The 17,145-nt window shown below is 46.6% G+C and overlaps 2 protein-coding genes across 2 annotated transcripts in view; both read right to left on the bottom strand.

Annotated features, from left to right (window-relative positions):
• Window positions 1–243: 243 nt before the first annotated feature.
• Window positions 244–12,089, bottom strand: slc6a8 (solute carrier family 6 member 8). The gene is made up of 13 exons (XM_029157636.3): window positions 10,887–12,089; window positions 8,501–8,632; window positions 7,368–7,635; window positions 6,835–6,967; window positions 5,676–5,810; window positions 5,474–5,577; window positions 5,043–5,167; window positions 4,328–4,440; window positions 4,084–4,221; window positions 3,818–3,920; window positions 3,423–3,523; window positions 3,182–3,352; window positions 244–2,961 (listed from the first exon to the last, which is right to left on the bottom strand). Exons 1-13 carry the CDS (start codon window positions 11,203–11,205, stop codon window positions 2,827–2,829), a joined length of 1,977 nt encoding a protein of 658 aa, XP_029013469.1. The 5' UTR covers window positions 11,206–12,089; the 3' UTR covers window positions 244–2,826.
• Window positions 12,090–15,679: 3,590 nt separating this feature from the next.
• Window positions 15,680–17,145, bottom strand: part of LOC114858648 (UDP-galactose translocator-like) — a 4,487-nt gene continuing 3,021 nt past the window's right edge. Inside the window, exon 5 of the mRNA XM_055510260.1 lies at window positions 15,680–17,145. This exon is cut by the window's right edge and continues 179 nt beyond it. The gene's annotated coding sequence lies outside the window, so the exon portion shown is untranslated.

Genomic DNA, 17,145 nt, shown 5'->3' with positions numbered 1-17,145 from the left:
AAAAGCGCTGACATCAGCACATCTCAGGCCCGACGTGGTTCTAAAGCCACCAGAGTCTATAGAACTGGAGCTGTTGATTTCAGTGGTTGACTGGTGTTCGCTGTCAAGCAGGACTTGGTTGTCTCCACCTTTACTAATTTCCCTTGGTTTATGTAACAGCAGGTCCCAAAGAATCGTCCAGGGCACTAAACCTAGAAACCAAAACATGAACGTGTCCGACCCAGTGACCACAGACACAGCAGCTGTTTGTCATGACGAGTTTAGTCATTGGTGAATGATCACAGTGAACATACAACATAGAAATGGTGATTGTCTAATCTACATTTATGAATGGAAGTAGACGACTGACATCAGTAGCTTTGGGCTGGAAACGACTGAAACCAGGTGAGCTCTGTTCCTAAAAAAAATGACTGAGCCATAGACTGTTTGTTTGATGATCATGTTATTCTAAGATATTCAACCTGGTTCGCTTGGGTCTTAGTTAACTTTACGTTAGGTAACTTGTGTGTTAAGGCCTGAGGGGCGCTTGGTTTCCAGCCTAAACAAGACCGAGGACCCCTGAAGGTCCACAGCTTCAGTCAGACCTGGGATCAGCTTCCCCAACAACTGGATATTATATTAGATCATCTTAATTTTGGGGGGAAGCACCAGTTAATCATCTTTGTAGTAAGTTTGTCATATCACAAGAAGCTGAAACAAAAAACTTCAGTTGGATGTAAACAAAAAGTGACATCAAGTTTCCATCAGATGACATTACCGTAAAAGCAGCTCAGTGTTTCTATGGAGACATGAACACGCTGCTCAGTCTGTCAGTTTCAGCTTAGAGACTCTCATGACTTGTTTCTGTGTTTGGCAGTAAGACATTAAATGAAACATGAATTCTGGAGGTGTGGCATTCTTCAGTCCTCCTGCTCTATATTTGTTCTGATTAGCTGCTGAATCGTTTCCACCCTCTCAACACATACAAACAGTAATAACACAATGTTGCTTTTGAAATAAGAGTAAAACATTTATCATGGCCCTGCTTCAGTTACTGTTGTTGCTGGAGTAAAGTTGCTGGCACTTCGTCACGGCTGTAACCTTCCAATACGTCACATCTAATGTCACTAGTTAGTTACTGGCACAGGGTTTCACAAGTCAATACCAAGATTAGTGTTAATCATCAGAGCCTGCTTCGATTCATCTAAGCTAGCGTATCACCAGGCGTCGGCGCTAGAACAAGCCAGAACTACTGCATCTGCACACATTCCATTCAGATTTATGCATCAGTAAAGTAAATGGGATTGTTGTGTGAGATGTGGAAGCCAGGATGAAGCTCTGGTTCAGTCTTGGTGCTGAAAACTTTCTAATCAAACTTTTGTGGCTAGAGGTGAGATCAGAACCAGGCCAGATTGGGACCAGTGGAGCCTTTGGTTTCATTCTGCTACTCACATTGAATTGAGCCGACTAAAGGAGGCAGCGTAGAATCACACCTGTGTTCCTCAGCACTCGTTAACATGTGGGTTAATATAGTTCAAGGTCTCCCACATGATGCTGTTACTTTGTTAATCCTGTTGATGCTTTTGACACAAGGGGGGCCAGTTTGTTAAAGAAACTAAAAATAGAAGAAACTCAGAAAGAACTAGTTTGGCTTCTGTCGGTTGGTGGCAGCGTGCCGGCGGTGAAAGGGGCTCTGGTCTGCAGGGTTTGGCACTCGATTCGTCCCGTGAGACCGAGAACAAAGACCTATGACCTGGTTCTCACATGGGCCTAAACTTCCTAAGAAGCAGGTCACATCATGGACGTAAAGGGTAAAGGTTGGACCCAGTGGTTTCAGTAAAACTAACAGGCTTCTGACCTTCCTGTTTCTGTCGTCTGTTACTCTGTTTAAAAGACATACAGGATCTTTGAGCCAACATTTGAACCCTACAGTGGATCATGAAGTCATCAAGCTGCAGCATCTCCAGCTTAGTTCAGGCTGACGACCAGGTGGAGGAAGTATGGTTGTTAAACTGGGTCCACTGGGTCCTCCCTCAACCCTCTGATCTGACCAGGCTGCTCAGGGGTCAGTACTGGTGGCTCATAATTCACTAACGCTGGAGCGTAGATTTAACCCATTGGATAAAGTGCTGGAAGACATCACTGGTTAAACTCAGTCCTGCTGTCAAAGTCTCCCTCAAGCTTTTTGTTCAACACCAACGTAAAGGACGGACAAACAGCTGGACACATCTCCTTGACTTCCCACGTGTCCAGATGCCTGAAGCAATGGAAAATTGGGCTCCAATGACTTAACACTTGACACGACGCATCATTGGAAACAAATGTGTCACAGCTGCCTGAAACAGTGACTTTGAGTCGGATGCATATGTTTGACAGCAGGACTGAAAATCTAATAAGCTCCGCTAACATTCTGGGAGTCAGTCTCATTAAAACACACACAGACACACAGACACACACACACACTTAGACTTTGAGCTCAGAGTGAGTCAGAGGATAAAAGTTGTTGTGTTTCCACATCTGTCTAAAGTGCAGTAAACCATTGTTGAGGTGGAGGATGGCAGCCTCAGTCCAGCAGCCTGACCACATGCTGCACTTTCTCCAGGTTCTATCAAGGGATAAAACATTCCATGTGTAAGTAGGGACCAGTTAGTGAAGGGTTCTGGGATCTGACGCTTAGACAAAGGATGAATTTGGAGTCAATGCACTTCCATTGCTCCGCATGTTGGAGACGCTGAGACCAAGCCATCAATGGAGCAGGACCGGTCAGTCGGGTCCAAACCCAGGCCCAGAACCTGCTGGTGGTTGAGCTGGATGGATGACGCCGGAGCGGTGACGGGTGCAGCGCAGCTACATGACGCTTTCAAAGATGATGACCTTGTTGTCGTCGGTTCCGGGCGACAGTGAGGTCAGAGACTTGACGTCAGGGGCCATGTACTCCAGGTGATGAGCCCCCCAAACCGGGCTGGTGAGGTGGGCCCAGCGCTGCAACACACAGCAGGTCAGGTGAAGAAGTGGAGGACGGCTGCTTCTCAGCTAAAGCAGTGAAAGCTGCCACCACATGGACCATCACACAGAAGCCAGTGTTCGGTAACTAAAGGGCCGACTGGACCTGGAGCTGCATGTCCGGTCCCATGGTTGATGGTAGATTGGATTTGTTCATTCCTTCAAATAGATTCTAAAGGTTAAACGCTGGAGCTCTCACCTCTCTGAAGGTTCCCTTGGCGCTGAAGAGCTTGTAGAGCAGGCTGACGGGGATGCAGAGCATGGAGGACAAGGCCAGACACCAGCCGATCACCTCGCCCCACCACGGGTACACGTACACGTTGTTGTAGCTCAGCGGCTTGTAGTTGACCAGGTGGAACAGGAAGATGCCCTGAGCAGAAGACGTGTGTTATTGGGACCCTTTGCCTGTTGTCAGGATCACCTTCAGGCCGCTGTCTCACCAAGCACACGCACGGCGTGATGAAGGACCAGCACCACTTCATCCAGGGGAAGGGCCGGTAGCCGATCATCCGGGCGACGTCATCCATGAAGCGATCGGCACCTGCGGCCGAGCGTCACAACATCAGCCGGGCCGCACCAGGCGGCGGCTCATTGTTCGCTATGTGGCGTTGGCTTGTGTAAAACATGAAGCAGCTTAAACTATTGCTGCATCAATAGTACAAAACAGCTGTGCCTGAAAATAAACACGAGTCTGATTCTAAGTTGTATGTTTTTTTTACCACATATATATTACCATATATTATATTTTTACCATATTTATATTGTGTCGTCTTTTTTACCACATATTTGACACGGCTCTGAGTATGTACAAGCATGTGATGTGTGATGGACATACCATAGACCCAGGCCACTACTATGCATTCCCAGAACGCTTGCCACAACAGAGTCATTCCACTGGCTGAATAGTAGTCAAACAACTGGAAGACGTACATCCCACCCTGCAGAGTGATAGAGAGCTCAGAATATCAGTGTTTGTGTTGTTTTAACAATACATTACTCAATATTAGGAGAATTACTCATCCACATGTTGGTCTTAGTTATTTGACATCATGCATTAGACTTAGCTGTTGTGAGTTCATAACAATCTTAATTGTAACTGACCCTTGTCACCATGGAGAGGTCAATAATGAAGCACAGCAAACAGCAAATGGCCACAGAAATCTCCCTTTTGTAGCGATGCTGGTACTTTCCAGGAAAAAGGTCTAAAATTCCAGTAACAAATCCTTCCACTCCTACAAACTGGAACCACAGAAAAGAGGCGAACCACAAAGAATGAGTCAACAAAAAAGCAAAGACGCTACATAAGGAAAGACTACTGCAACTGATGGAAGGTCATTAGTGTCACCTGACTGTCGAGTCCCAGCAGCAGCAGCATGAAGAAGAAGAGCGCTGCCCAAAGAGGAGCCACCGGCATCATGCTGACTGCCTTAGGGTACGCGATGAAGGCCAGACCAGGACCTGGGGGACCAGAGGCACAACACAGTTCACACAAGCACTGCTAATACATGTACCACAGTTTCTGCTTCTGTTAATCCTTCAATGTTTAAATGTTCTAAACCTTCTTTCTAGTCCTTCTAGTTGCAGCCAAGCTCATCTCGTGTCTGTGTTTAATCTTTTCTAGTTATTACCAATGTTGCCTATTTTTTAAATGTCAGTCCACGAGTCTCAACCACTGGAAGGAACGAGAGCATGTTCCAGTCAGATCGGCTGGAGTCCAGTCAGAAGCCGCTGCTTTTACATGTGCGACATCGTTTTTGCCATTCAGCAGATTTACTGCATCCGTCAGTCACTGCTAATGCAGCGCTTCTGAGCCACAGGATCACTGCCTTCTGTGGAGTCGCTAAATATACCAGCACGTCGTGACGTGGTGTCACGCGCTGCGGGCTATTAATACATGTACAGTCGGCTGAAGCCTGTACACGGACCACTACACCACACGTGGCACCGAGTGTCTGGCTTTATCCAAATCCTCCCTTGACTCTCACTGCTGCGTCCTGGACTGAACCTGATCTAGCAAGTGTGACTTATTAGTGTGACTTATTACAGTGTGTGTGCGTTACCTGACTCAGCGACCTGCGAGATGTCGACTCCCTGCTCAGCAGCCATGAAGCCCAGGATGGAGAAGACCACGAACCCAGCAAAGAAACTGGTTCCACTGTTAATCAGAGCCAAGACGAAGGCGTCTCTGCAGGACAGACATGAATCCACATGAACCTCCTCACTACTGAACTGTTCTCTCTTTTCATTTGGCTCCGTTTTTTAACATATGGAAACGTTTGGCCACAGGACGAACAGGATGCACAGCAGACAGCTCGTTGGAGCCTCTGACTCTGCAACTGTCCAGTTGCTGTTGAATGTCTTAGTCCAGCGACAGTGTGGTTTTGTAAGTGAACTGCAGCGTGTTGTGTTTCAGACCCAAGCTGCTATGATGCTCATTAATCAAAGGGTCAGTTTTACATTAAACCTTATCTCCTGACTGTCAGGGTCGTACTTGTAGCAGTCGTTGTTGAAACGGTTGTAGCTGCCCAGTGCTGTCAGAGCTCCCAGTCCAATGGCGTAGGAGAAGAAGATCTGTGTGCCGGCATCTATCCACACCTGCAGAGAGGTCAAAGGTTAAACCCAGCCAGGAAGGCCTGACTGACCATAACCAGAGACAGACACACACACACACACACACACACACACACACACACCTGAGCCTCTTCCAGTTTGGACCAGTCGGGCTTGATGTAGTACATGATGCCGTCGTACGCTCCGGGCAGCGTGACCCCTCGGACCAGCAGGATGATGAGCACCACGTAGGGGAAGGTGGCTGTGAAGTACACAATCTGAAAAACAGGAGGATGCTGGCGTCTAAACGGCGTCATGATGGTTTCAGCTGAAGCTGCTCAAATTTCTTACTGTAAAAGTTTCTTGTAGCTTTTTGGAGAATGAGGGTAAAACTAATTGTAAACCTGACTGTCCTGACGCTAGAATTTGTTTACTAAAGTAAAAGTGTGGATGTCAAAACAGATGCACATGTTTAAAGTCAGAATCCAGAAGGAACCTGCTCAGAGGCTCTGTTTTGAGCCTCTGCTGTTGCTCAACCACAGAATCCATCTCTGTTGGGACTGAAAGCCGTGAGAACCCAAAGTAGGCGGTGAATCCCAGAGAAAAAACTGAACAGCACCAGCAGTTAGAGGATGTGGGTCGGCGCTGAGCTGGGCTGTGTCTGTGTCTGTCAAAGGCAATTTCTTTTTCTCTGCAGTCTGAGCAGAACCAACTTTAGAGTCTGTCTTACTCTCGATAGGAACCAGTAGTTCTGGAAAAGTACCAAAGACTGGAAGAGGAGCCAGAGAGGATGTGGAAGGTGACGGTCCCAGCGGTGTCGGGTAGGGAGTTCTGGAGGAGGGTTGCTGTGCACATGTTCAGACCCAACAACACAAACAGCTCAACACCGGACTGGGACAGGTGTTTGCGTACACATGTGGTCCGGTCCAGTAGAGCTTAGTCCAGTTCAGTCCAGTCCAGTCCACGTCTACTTCCCTTACAGCCCCCCCCCCCCTTCCTGTGGTGTAGTCATAGCAACACCGTCAGGTGACAGCAATGTGTAGCGTTAGGAGCCATGAATCACGGTCACATGAGGATTCGGTGCCACGACTTCGTCTCAAGCTTGCGGAGAGACAGTCGCTCACTGGATCGTCATCATCATCATCATCACCACTGGTCAAATCTCAAGTACGCATCTGTCTGCTTCCCCTGCTTCCTCCACTTTTAGTTTAACACAAGCTAACTTACAGGCGCTACCACGATTGACAGGTGCATGTTTGTATTCCATGCGTTACATGCATTTCATGCAACACGGTCCTTTACCTTCCCCGTGGACTTGACTCCCTTCCAGACGCAGAAGTAAACCAGAACCCAGACAGCCATGAGACACAACATGAGCTCCCAGTTAATGGGTCCAGCCTCGTCCAGGCCCGACGAGATGTTCAGCACCTTGTTCCTGCAGAGGCAGAGGAGGACATCAGCTGACTACGCTCGCTGCTTCCAGCGTTTAGGCATCTACCATTAAAGGAACTGTGGGAGAACATTGATGTGGACAAAAGCTGCTGCAGCAGGAAACATTAAACCACAGAAGAAGTGGCTTCAGACACCAAGAGCCAGAATGTGCAAACGAGCGATGAGCCAGTGAAGCTGACGTGGTTAATTATTATAATTATTGAGTCTTTACCGCCTGTCGTGTCAATCAGTCAATCAATCAATCAAGAGATCAAGAGATTGAACAGTAAAACGCTAACGAACTTTGCTGCTCGTTCGCAGCTCAGACTCAGAAAGTACACGGTCATCTGACACACTGTCTACAATTATTGACCCAGTCCAACATGGCCAGAACCAGAACTCACTCCCAGAACTCGATGATCGGTGAGCGTGCGTCTGCCAGCTCTGCGCAGGTCCTGTTGCCACTCACGGTGACGTTGGCGAAGCTGCCGTTGTTGCAGATGTGGTGATGGAAGGTGTCGATGCAGTTGGGCGTGTTCCATTCATTGTCACAGCTGGACCAGGGGAGGGTGGAGCTAAAGGACTTGATCAGGTAATAAAAGCCCCAGGCCAACACCATGATGTAGTAGGTGTTACAGAAGAACACGATCACCATGGAGGCGTAACCCAAACCTGAGAAAGAGACCTAAGCGTGAGCGTTAGACAGTGAGGCATGATGGGAGCGGTGTCCACGTCACACATTCCCAGGAACACGATCAAACAGATAGAAGTAATCAAAGCTTTGCTGATATGACACGTCAGCCTTCTGTTCATGACCTCTGACCCCTGGCTGCTGTGGTTTACAACATGTGCCTGTGAGTCAGCTACGAGTCCTTGACAACATGTGATGATTCACATCATGATGAGGGGGTCAGAAGTGTAAAAGTCCATTTATGAGTTTATGGCTGATGCACCTGAACATGTCACACGGTTTATCCACGACATGAAGGTCACAGCTTCCTGTGTAGGTTTAATGAATAGCAACTGTCAACACACAGACAGTGTTTAGGGGCCACATGTGCAACATCTGGATCAGCATCTGCTTCTGCAGTGAGCACGGTTACACCTGGGCTGAAGGGAGTACTGCTTGGAGCGATGAATCCTCAATGATGGTGGATGTGGGTCCGTCTCACCATAAACACCTGAGTCAGCAGCTGAAGCTTAAAGGTTAGAGGACGGCTTGTGTTGTAAACTGATCCAGTCACGCGGCCTCAGATCAAAGAGATAAGACAGAGAGTGTGTGTGTGTGTGTGTGTGTGTGCGCGAGAGAGAGTTTTGCTGGTTTGCAGACGTGTCCGCAGGCACGTACGCGATCACTGGTTGTCACTTCCACATTATCCACTAGAAGAACCTCAGAGCGTGAATCTAGTCTGTCTGGAGTTACCGCAACGACCAATGATTTGATATTGATGATACGTGTGCCTGCTGTCTGAATGCATGTATGTATCTGGATTTTAGTGTGTCCTGGTGCTCAGTGTTTTTAAAGTTTCTGTTTCACCTTTAAACAGTGGAGCGATGTTCCACACGTTGATGCTGCCGGCCTTCATGAACTGGCCCAGAGCAATCTCCAGGAAGAAGATGGGGATTCCACCGGCAAAGACGATCAGCAGGTACGGGATCAGGAAGACACCTGCAGGACGACACAGACACACAAGGAGCAGCAGCCTTTACTCTGAGAGCTCGGTTCTACGGGTTTCACATTAAATGAAAGTGAGAAACTCTCTATAAATGTAAACTGATTCTAGAGACCCAGAACCATCATCAGAGCCTGAACAATGAATACATGTTTTCCACTCTGACAGAAATGAACAGGCTCTGTAATTGGGGGTCCACACAGACCCAACAAGGAGGAACTGGGTCAGAGTTCTACTGGGATCTGGTATGAATGAAATCCAAGCGGATGATGCTGGGGGGGGGGGGGGGGGGGGGGGGGGGGGCTGGTGCTGTTCCAATGGTTACACAACTGATACTACAGGACAGAGAAGACTCAGCGTGTTCTCCCTCTGACAAGGAGCTGGTTCTGTGCCATCCTACAAAGCCCGACTGGGCTGAAGAGGTTTAAAGAAACTACCGAACATCACTATTCCAAGAACCAAGCGCACGCACGCACGCACGCACGCACGCACGCACCTGCCGTTAGAACCTAAGCCACTAAACTGAGGTAAGTCACTGGGCCACGTTCTGAGCGGCTGCCAACAGGGCTAATGGTCCAGCATCATCATCCTCATTAGCAGCTTCATCACTCTCACATCACACCCACTCTGCTGCAGCTTCCACCTCAGTGGCTACGCTGAAGAACCTACTCTGTGTTTGCTCTGCTGGACACATTTCATCTACTGACATTTTACTGATTTGACTGTAATCCAGAGTTTAGCTTCTCCACATCCCTGAATAGAATGTGATTTTGAGCTCAGTGTTCACTGGGCTGAGCCTGGTTCTGAACCACATTACGTGGCATGACAGCGTAAGTCTGCTACCCCTACACCTCACATCTATGATCAATGAATTCAGCATCAGAGACAGGTCAACATAGAGGGTTTAAGCCAAACACAGGAATTAAGGATAGAGGAACCAAGGATGAGGAGAGAAGGAGCAGAGGTGAGGAAACGAACCAAGGACAGAGAAACCATGACATAGGAACCAAGGACGGAGGAGTGAAGGAGCAGAGGGAATGAGCAGTGAGGTCTGTCAACAGGATTAGCAGCTTATAGTCCACCTAATCTCTGGCCCACGTGGCGGTGGCTCCAGGACTCGCTGACATAACACTTCACTGACACCAACGGAACCAACAAACTGGAAGGTGTGAAACACAAAGTGAATCTGTGATGAAACTGGATCCGTCCTGCAACCTTTGACCTTGAACCTAAAAATAGCTCAGCCTGACCTCTAACCACAGCTCTGATCTTGGACCGCCGTTCATGACCGAAGGGTTCGTCACCATGACAACAAGCAGCAGAGCTGCTGTAAAGTGTCTTGCTCAAGGACTCACCTGACATATGCAATATCTCACACTTTCTCTGTGTGTACCTTTACTGTCATATATTTACTGAAAGGTGTGCAAAATCTCATATTTCCCACCATTCATCCGTATTTTTCATTTTTTGGCATGGATTATGCACATGCAAACACAGTGTTCCTCAACTCTTATGTTAATGCTGTTTGTTATTGTTCTTGTCCTGTTTTGTCTGTTGTTTTTGGCTGCTGCCAACTAAAGCATTTCCCCATTGTGGGATAAATACAGTCATATCCTATCCTATCGATGCCAGGGGCAGGAATCCTTCTGCTTCCCAGACTGATGCTCTACCTACTGAGCTACCAGTGCACTGACTGTGGGAACACAGAGCCACACTATATATAGGTCAGCTCTGCTCGCGGACATTCCTGCTCGCTCACATACAGTTGACCCGTTCCAGCACCAGGACCCGTGTGCCCAGGCTTGCTACCAGGCCCGTGGAGGGACTCTCTCACCTCTACTTTACCACCTTTTTACTCGTAAATTACGGTTTGTATGAAAACAGACAGAACCAGCAACACGCAACTCAGCACAAAGGTTGAGTGTAAAATTATGTTAGAACTGACAGTGTAAAACAGCCTCAATCAAAAGTTCAGGGTTCTGGGTTCAGGAATACTCGAGGCCCAGGACCATCAGAACCTGGAGTGGAACCAGCAGCTGGTTCGTATCCAGAGGGTGAATCAGTAGGCTGAGATACAAATGCATGTGACAAATGAGTGAAGACAAATATGGTCAGAGCTGAGTGCGAGTCATGCGATGACTTCCTGTTGTGAAACGTGCCCTGAAGCACGAGCGCAATCTAGTTAATCAAACGGGCTCAGAATCAGGCTGTCATAGTCGGAACACAGGATTGTGTGTGTGTTTATCTCACCTCCTCCGTTTTTATAGCACAGGTAGGGGAACCTCCACACGTTGCCGAGTCCGACAGCGAAACCCACGCAGGACATGATGAAGTCCATCTGCCGGGTCCACGTTTCCCGCTCCTGATATCCAGGCACCGCTCCTGTGACAATGCTGCCCTTTTTGTCTGGACCGGCGCCGGCCCCACCAGACCCTGCTGGAGCCAACGGGACCAGGCTGCCGTTCATGGCCGCCGAGGGGTAAGAAGTAGTGCCGTTGAGGAGTAGTGGGCCCTTCCTCTCCTCCAGAAGGAGCAGGGAGCAGGAGGCCGGGAGCGCCTGCTTCTCCATCAGTCAGTCCAAAGTAGATAGGAACCAGTAGGAGACCAGTTAGGATCCCACCAAGAACCAATTTGGACCTACTTAAGAACTTCACAGTAGTTCAAACCACAGTGGAACCAGATGGGATTCCTCTCAATCCAGTGGGAGACCAGTACGCACTGGTTGCAGTTTTCCCACCTTTCTAATTCGACAGTTTGTGTCTTTGAATGCGGAGTTTGTCCCCAGTTAGGACAGTGCAGAGGATGCAGAGGTCGAGCCTGCTCACATCCACCGATCTGTTTCTTGTCTTTGTTTTAATCCTCAAGCTTTCTCAGTGAGGCCCGAACCATCAGAACCCTATACAATGATAGATGAGCTGGACCATCAGCAGGTCCAGTTCTGTCTTAGGTCCTGCTTCTGTCTTTTCTTGTCCCCGGTGATAATAATAACCAGGATATTTGGTTTCATTCAAGGATCCAGTTCAATCAGGATCGTTAAGATTAAGATTTACCGCAGGGGATGAAATATCTAATAGAAATATCTTAAATATATCTTTTTTTACAAAAAAAGTAAGAATAGTAAGAAATATTGATATATATAATCAATATAACAAAAATGAACAAGGGAAAACACCGGTACCAGACCGCGACCATCAAAAACAATCCACGAAGCACTTGAATGTGAGTCTGAAGAATCGCATGGGAACAGAGTCACGAAGGAGACGGCGGCCTGCTGGAAGACGGAGCGGGCGGTCCGGCGGACGGATCGGGAAGGGTCCGCTCAGTCCCGGCGGGCTGAGGGAGGGTGGTTCGGTCTGTGCACGAAGGTTCGCGGCTCCATTCGCGAAGGAGGAGAACCGGAGCAGGAACGAGGAGAACTCGGCTCAGCGAAGACGGATTTCACGCGCTCTGCCGCTCGGTCCGGCCCAACAGCGGCTCTAAAAGGAGCATCGGCCGCTCAGTTGACGTCACCTAGGGGGGCGGTCCCTTTGACCCCTCCCCTTTCTCAGTTTTCAGCATTACAAATCACCAGAGCTGCACTAAATAATGATTATATTGTATATATTATATTGTATATATATATTATATTGTATGTATATATTGTGTGTAAGTGTTTGTGTGTGTGTGTGTGTGTGTGTGTGTGTGTGTGTGTGTGTGTGTGTGTGTGTGTGTGTGTGTGTGTGTGTGTGTCTGGCATAGTATACAGGAACATCTGCGCGGAGTATGGACTGGAAACCCCAAGGTCAAAGTGGGAAACACCTCCCAAGGTGGTAGAGAACGAGCGAGCCAAGATCCTGTGGGACTTCCAGATCCAGACTGACAGAATGGTAATGGCGAACCAACCAGACATTGTGGTGGTGGATAAAGAGCAGAGGAAAGCCGTAGTGGTGGATGTGGCAATACCAAGCGATGGCAACATCAGGAAAAAGGAACATGAGAAACTAGAGAAATACCAAGGGCTCAGAGAAGAACTGGAGAAGGCTTGGAAGGTGAAGGCCACAGTGGTGCCTGTGGTGATCGGAGCACTAGGGGCTGTGACCCCCAAACTGGAGGAGTGGCTACGACAGATCCCTGGAAAAACATCCGAAATCTCAGTCCAGAAAAGTGCAGTCCTAGGAACAGCAAGGATACTGCGCAGAACCCTCAAGCTCCCTGGCCTCTGGTAGAGGACCCGGGCTTGGAAAGTGGATGAGACCACCCGCGGAGGGTGAGAATAGAGTGTGTATATATATAAAACCTTTAATGTGTGTGTGTATGTATAAATATATATATATATATGTATATATACACACACACATTCCCTTTCTGCTCTACACCTTTATCAGACATATATATATATATATATATATATATATATATATATATATATATATATATATATATATATATATATATATATATATATATATATATATATATATATATATATATATAATTTATACGTGAATATGATAAAGGTGTAGAGCAGAAAGGGAATGTGTTTGGTGTTTATTAACCGTAGAGTGACTAAATCTTGGTGTGTGAGCATCTTGAGATTAGAATGGTTACTGACTAACATCAGGATAACCTTTGACCCCACTGTAAACTACTGTACCTGAGAATGGTGAATGTATGTTGTTCCCTGTGAACATTTGTCGCCTCCCGGTGGCTCAACAGCCAAACTACAGCGCAGCGTCATTATTCACCACGTTTATGTCTCTGTCATGTCCTGCAGACATGTGCTGAATTCTCCATCCGGGACAGTGATGGTCAGCTCTGTTTGTCTCTCCTCTGAACACAGAGGAGAATAAAAAGGTGGTCTTGGTGGCCTGGCCAGGGGTAGAGCGTCGGCCTGGGAAGCAGTGTTGCCAGGTCCAGTCCTGTGTGGGTGCTGCTATGTGCGGCAGCACACTGCTCCCCTATGGGTGGATCCATAAAGTATGTGTCTTATCTTATGTTAACCCAATGACAGCGACCCAGAAAGACGAGGGGACAAGACCTGAATCCTGACCACATGTTCATACGTCCTGACACTCCGTTCTGAAGTGTCCAACACTCGGAATATCAGCAAGTCGCATTGCTGTCACTCTGCTCGGCCTGGTCTGAGCCCAGCTGTGGTTACGGTGAATGGAGAAAACGACAGAGGACGCATCGTTTCTTCATTAGAAACCTTTAATGTCCAAGCAAAAAACAGCAAATAGGTTTAAATAAAAGGATAAAACAGTTCTGGAGGCAACCTTCAAAATAAAAGCTTTAAGGCCCTTTCAGTCTTATAAAATATGTAAAACACAAATATTCAGACTGTTTTCTCTCAAGCACAACCTATGACCTTTATTCTTAAAGGTAAATGCCATAAAAAACATTGACATTAAATAATTCATAAACAAAATAAAGTTTGTTTAAAGACAAAAGTATGAGTGTGAATAAACCATATAATAATTATTATTTAGCGTGAACATATTTACTGTCTGATTTAAATATATATATATATATATATATATATATATATATATATATATATATATATATATATATATATATATATATATATATATATATATATATATATATATATATATATATATATATACTTCAGGATTTGTCTGGTATCAGTAGCTACAACACGGTACCAGCTAATACTGCAGGACTGTAATAATGATGCGCTACGTGGTAGTAAATCTACAGACCAGATGGGGCCTCTCTTTCGTCAGCATCCTTTCTCTTTACCTGTTCCACACCTGGGCAAGACAAGAAGACAAGAAAGAAGCAGAGTTAGTTAGCTTGGCTCCACTTTATTACATTTCTCATGAGTCACGTGCTTCATCTTTATCAAAACAGGAAGCTTTGCAGTGCTGAGCTCATTTACTAAGTACCGTACTTGACTTACATCTTGAAGCCTTTTGTTCTGAAAGTCTCCTTCAGCTTTTTGTTGTGTTGCAGGTTTGATGTAAAACACACACAAACTTATGACGACATATTTGAGTCTGTAGTACAAATGAACAGTAACGATGTCAAAGAAACACGTGATTAGTGTCTAGTTAGCACCACATCCCAACGTCTGGTTACCACAAATGCACAAATGAACACTAGGAAGGTGCAGTTGACTGGACATAACACAGGCCTTGTGAGCCCAAATGGGCTCTGACAGGCCCTGGTGGGCTCCAGTGGGCCCTTGTGGGCTCTATCGGGTTCTGGTGGGTTGTGACGAGCCCTGGGGAGCTCTAGTGGGCTCTGGTGGGCTCAGACAGGCCCTGGCAGGCTATGATTGGTTGTGGCGGGTCCTGGTGGGCTCTGGTGGGTTCTGACAGACCCTAGTGGGCTCTAATAGGCCCTGGTGGGCTATGATTGGTTCCGGCGGGCCACAGTTTAGCTCTAGTGAGCCCTAGTGGGCTTTAGCGGGCCCTGTTGTGCTCTAGCAGTCTCTGGTGGATTCTGACAGGCCCTAGTGGGTTCTAAAGGCCCCTGGTGGTCTCTGACTGGCTCTGGTGGGTTCTGTATGGCTCTAGCGAGCTCTAGTGAGCTCTGGCAGGCTTTGAGGCATTAGTGGCAGTATCACCACATACCACATCGATGGACACCAAAGGCCCAGGACTGGGACAACATCCCTTCAGAAACTGGTCTCCTCAGCTCCCAGTTATCAAAGTAAAGAACTGTGTGTCATATGGAGCGGAACTACGTAGGCTGTGGAGGCAGAAAGCTGAACGCAATGCTATGTTTTCGATGAGGACAAGCCACAAACATTAGTGGAGTTCCGGCCCCACAGGTCAGAGAAACCAGCACTGTATTAGACAGGTCAGTGTTCTGACGAATCAGTTCTGATGTTAACAGATGCTGGGCACTTGTTATGTTGAGGAAAACAATGTTAGTCTGTCACTAATGACAATTAAGTCCTTGTGTCCACATTAACACACATTAGTTCATATTTGTGGCAAAGTCCAAGCTTTGATGAGAGAAAGACGTCTTTGAGCTCCAGAAGCAGTTGGATGTAAGGTTTCACTATATGAATTAAGACACACTTCAAAGCCTTTAATTCCATGAGCTCCTTTATATAAAACCTTACCAAAAGAAATACGTACAGGTCACAAATCAACATTCAATGTGCAAACCGATCAGTGATGAAACCTGTTTTCATGAAAACCTAACTTCCCAACAGGAAGAGGAAGCTTAAAAAAAACTTAAAAACTCCTGAAGGATCCAAGAACCCCGGTGGGAACTGCACCTTTGAACCGGAAATTGAACCTTTTGTTCATCTATAATTTGTACAGTCTTAACACAAACTAATCTGGAAGAACAAATCAGTTTTCAGTACATCAAAAGCTGTGAAAGACAAAATATATAAATTATAAGTAAACAAAGTCTTCAGCCACAAGCACACCGTTAATTTGTAATTTTCCTTGTAAAATCGGTGGATTCTAAAAAACTGTGGGTAAAAGATGTAAAACTTGTGGTTAAGAGTTTATTCTCCTCTTGGTGATGAGACCATTAAATAGTGCAAATAAATGAGACACAAATATTTTTAAAGGGGGTGAACTGTTCATTTGAGTGATAATAAATAGGTCACATGTCACATTCTGAGGTTTTATCTTTTGTTACTTTTGAATCATAAACTGATGCTCCTCTTCCTCCTTCACCATCACCAGAAACAAACCTAAAAAAACCAAACCTTTGGTTCCCACCTTCAATAAAAGCCAAGTCTAATAAGTAAAATGCTAAAACATGAGTCAGATGAGCAGAAAGATGTAAGTTGTGGTTTATTTTTAGTCTCCATGCGATTGTAAAAAAATGATTGGACAAACGCTGTGAGGTTCAGCGCCTGCACCAGCACATCTCCCATCAGACGAAAGAGGCCTCTGGAGGCAGCTTCACAGAACAGCCAGACTTTCCTGGTCTCGTGATCTCCATAAATCCTGCATTTAGTTAAATCTCAACGTAGATTCAGGTTTAGTTTAGTTTCGATGTCAGTTGTGAACCAATGAGCCATTTGCAGTGGTTCTGGAGCTAAAAGCGGATCTAACTAGACTTGGAACCCAACACTAAAACTTTCTTCCCAAAGTGAAACAGCAACATAAACAGGAAGAAGCAGCTCAGCTGACAAACCTGGCTTCGTCCAACCGGTCGACTCGGACCAACCCAACAGAAAACTCTGATGAGTCACTAAATGGTTCCCCCTCAGCTCCAGCTGCTGTGAGTTCAGACAACGACCTCACTCTTGTTCTGTCCATGACCTTGAACTGGTTGCAAACACCAACACAACCTTATGGCTTCTTTACAAATGAGAGAAGGCACCGAACAAACAGTCCAACGCTGAGCTACAAAACCTTCACTGGGCAGAATCCTTCAGAGTTTGAGCCATTGACACGGTTTGTTATTCGCGCTGATTGGGTTTGGCCCTCACTCTACAATGAACGTCAGGGTTCTGATGTGTTTAAAATCTGCTGTAATGCTGCCGCATGCAGACAGCCTGAATGTGGAGGACGCATGTGAGCAGCCA

Source organism: Betta splendens, chromosome 7 (genome assembly GCF_900634795.4).
Source record: "Betta splendens chromosome 7, fBetSpl5.4, whole genome shotgun sequence".
In the NCBI taxonomy this organism is placed as follows: domain Eukaryota; kingdom Metazoa; phylum Chordata; class Actinopteri; order Anabantiformes; family Osphronemidae; genus Betta; species Betta splendens.
This window is presented reverse-complemented; position numbering and strand designations above follow the sequence as displayed.